General features: G+C 42.2%; 1 protein-coding gene across 1 annotated transcript in view; it reads right to left on the bottom strand.

Moving 5' to 3' along the window:
- Positions 1-2,161, bottom strand: part of plxna3 (plexin A3) — a 137,651-nt gene that overhangs the window by 11,839 nt on the left and 123,651 nt on the right. Inside the window, exons 26-27 of the mRNA XM_046055385.1 lie at positions 978-1,133; positions 672-772 (exon numbers count right to left, since the gene is read on the bottom strand). Coding sequence (XP_045911341.1) covers positions 672-772; positions 978-1,133 — 257 coding nt within the window. The remainder of the gene's footprint in view (positions 1-671; positions 773-977; positions 1,134-2,161) is intronic.

Here is a 2,161-nt window from a genome sequence, read left to right as displayed (position 1 = left end):
AGCATATGCCAGATTCTCAAAAAGAGTCTCTGACCGAGACCTAAAGGTCCAAACAAAACTCTCGGTCTACATTGCTGAGGTCCTCCCCACCCTGCTGTGCGGAGCGGAGTCATGGACCCCCTACAGCCCTGGGACATCACCACCAAAGATCTTATATATTCTGAGGATCAGCATTTTGGAGGAAGCCAACGTGTTCAGCATCACGATAATGCAACACCAACTTGGACGGACTGACCGTGTGATTCGCTCGACTAACTCAGGTCTCCTCAAGCAGATCCTGTACTCCCAGCTGGAGAAACATCAGCGAGCCCCTGACGGGAAAAGAATCGATTCAAGGACATTAAGACACGTCTGAAGGAACATCGCATCAAGCGACCGGGGGAACGTCGCATTGGACAGGCGTTGCTGAAGGAAACCCTTCCTGCACGTCATGCAAAGAAGCTCCGCTGTATCGCAGAGAAAAAGCGACTGCAAGGAAAGAAAGAAAAAACATCCCCCACTTTGCCCCGCCCACACTGAGCCAAGATATGCGGCTCTGCCTCTTCAGCCACCTGAAGACCCCCAACCGGATGAATCTGCAGAGAGGACAGTCAGGCCGCCGGTGATGATGATGATGATGATGAAGATGATGTGTGAGGTTCGGGGTTAAAGGTTACAGGAGGTGTACTGACCTCCTCAGCAGCAGCTTGGGATGGTTTCTGTTCTCCAGGTTCTTCTCAATCAGGTCGGCCAGCAGCTGTTTCAACACCACTGTAGCATATTCCATCCGACCCTAAGAGACCAATGTCAAGCCAGGTATTACATCTACAAGACAATGATTCACAGCTCAATGGAATAACATCTATAAATCTTTATTAGCCAGCTTTCTATAACTACTGGACAGTTATTAGCACCGGGCCATCTAATAACGATCAGTAAGTATTAATGACGCCTTATTGATCAGCATTGTAACCATTATTAAGACAGTTAGCAGCTACCTGCAGAGCAGCCATCAGCAGCGAAGCGACGTTCCCTCTGTCCCTCATGGAGAACGACCTCTGAGCCTCCAGAGTGTGAATGAAGGTCAGCAGGAACATCTTGTTGTTCAGTAACTGACTGAAGAGACGCAGAGCTTTCTCTACGTTAGCTGGAGACTGAAACACAGACAGACCGCACAGTTAGGACTAACGTTACTTAGAGCAGGGCGATGTGGCCCAAAATGTTATCACGACAAAACACTTCAATATTGAGAATTATTATTATTTGTTTTGCTGAGTGAAAGTTGGAAAAAAAAACAGATGGTTAATTGTGGTTTAAACTTTTCTTTATGGTCAAAACGTGACAAACAAAGCGGATTATTTCACAAATCTGAGGTGAAACAAACGATTTTGATAAAATCTTTTTTCAGTCCCTTTTCCTCAACAAAATAAATATTTTAATAGAAAAAAAAAGTGCTAATTAGTTTGTGATTCAAATGCATGAAATTAAACATTTATTGACGATATATCAAACATTTGTTGTTATTGAGGAAAATTATATTGTGATAATATTTATTGTTTTATTGCCCAGCCCTAACATTACTTCTTCTTCTTCGGTTCATTATGGAAGGTCTTTATACACCACTGAAAACATAGCTTATATTTCTGTCAACAGATCCTCCTGAATGTTACACCCTAGACCTTTAAAATCAAGTTATTTGAAATTGTACGTTTTAAAGTTAGCTTCTGGAAATAGCAGAATTCTGATTATCTGGTTTCTATACAAAATATTTCAGCACTATAGATTTTTATTTGATTTACTCACACTTTAACCCCTCCCCTATTTAACATTTAACACAGGAAGTGACCTCTTTTAGTTTGGCTGCTGAAATATCATGTTTATAAGTTTTCTACAGATTCACAGTACTTCAGTGATAGCTGTACATCCATGCTAACTGCTAACCCTAGCTGACACGATAACACCAAATTTAACACACCTGCTCACTGCACGCTCACTACTTTACGCTGTTCTACAAGCTGTACGCTCACTACTACTTTACACTGTTCTACAAGCTGTACGCTCACTACTACTTTACACTGTTCTACAAGCTGTACGCTCACTACTACTTTACACTGTTCTACAAGCTGTACGCTCACTACTACTTTACACTGTTCTACAAGCTGTACGCTCACTACTACTTTAC

The sequence above is a fragment of the Micropterus dolomieu genome, linkage group LG08 (genome assembly GCF_021292245.1).
Source record: "Micropterus dolomieu isolate WLL.071019.BEF.003 ecotype Adirondacks linkage group LG08, ASM2129224v1, whole genome shotgun sequence".
NCBI classification, from domain to species: domain Eukaryota; kingdom Metazoa; phylum Chordata; class Actinopteri; order Centrarchiformes; family Centrarchidae; genus Micropterus; species Micropterus dolomieu.
The sequence above is the reverse complement of the archived record's forward strand: the minus strand, read 5'-3'. Positions and strand labels throughout refer to the sequence as shown.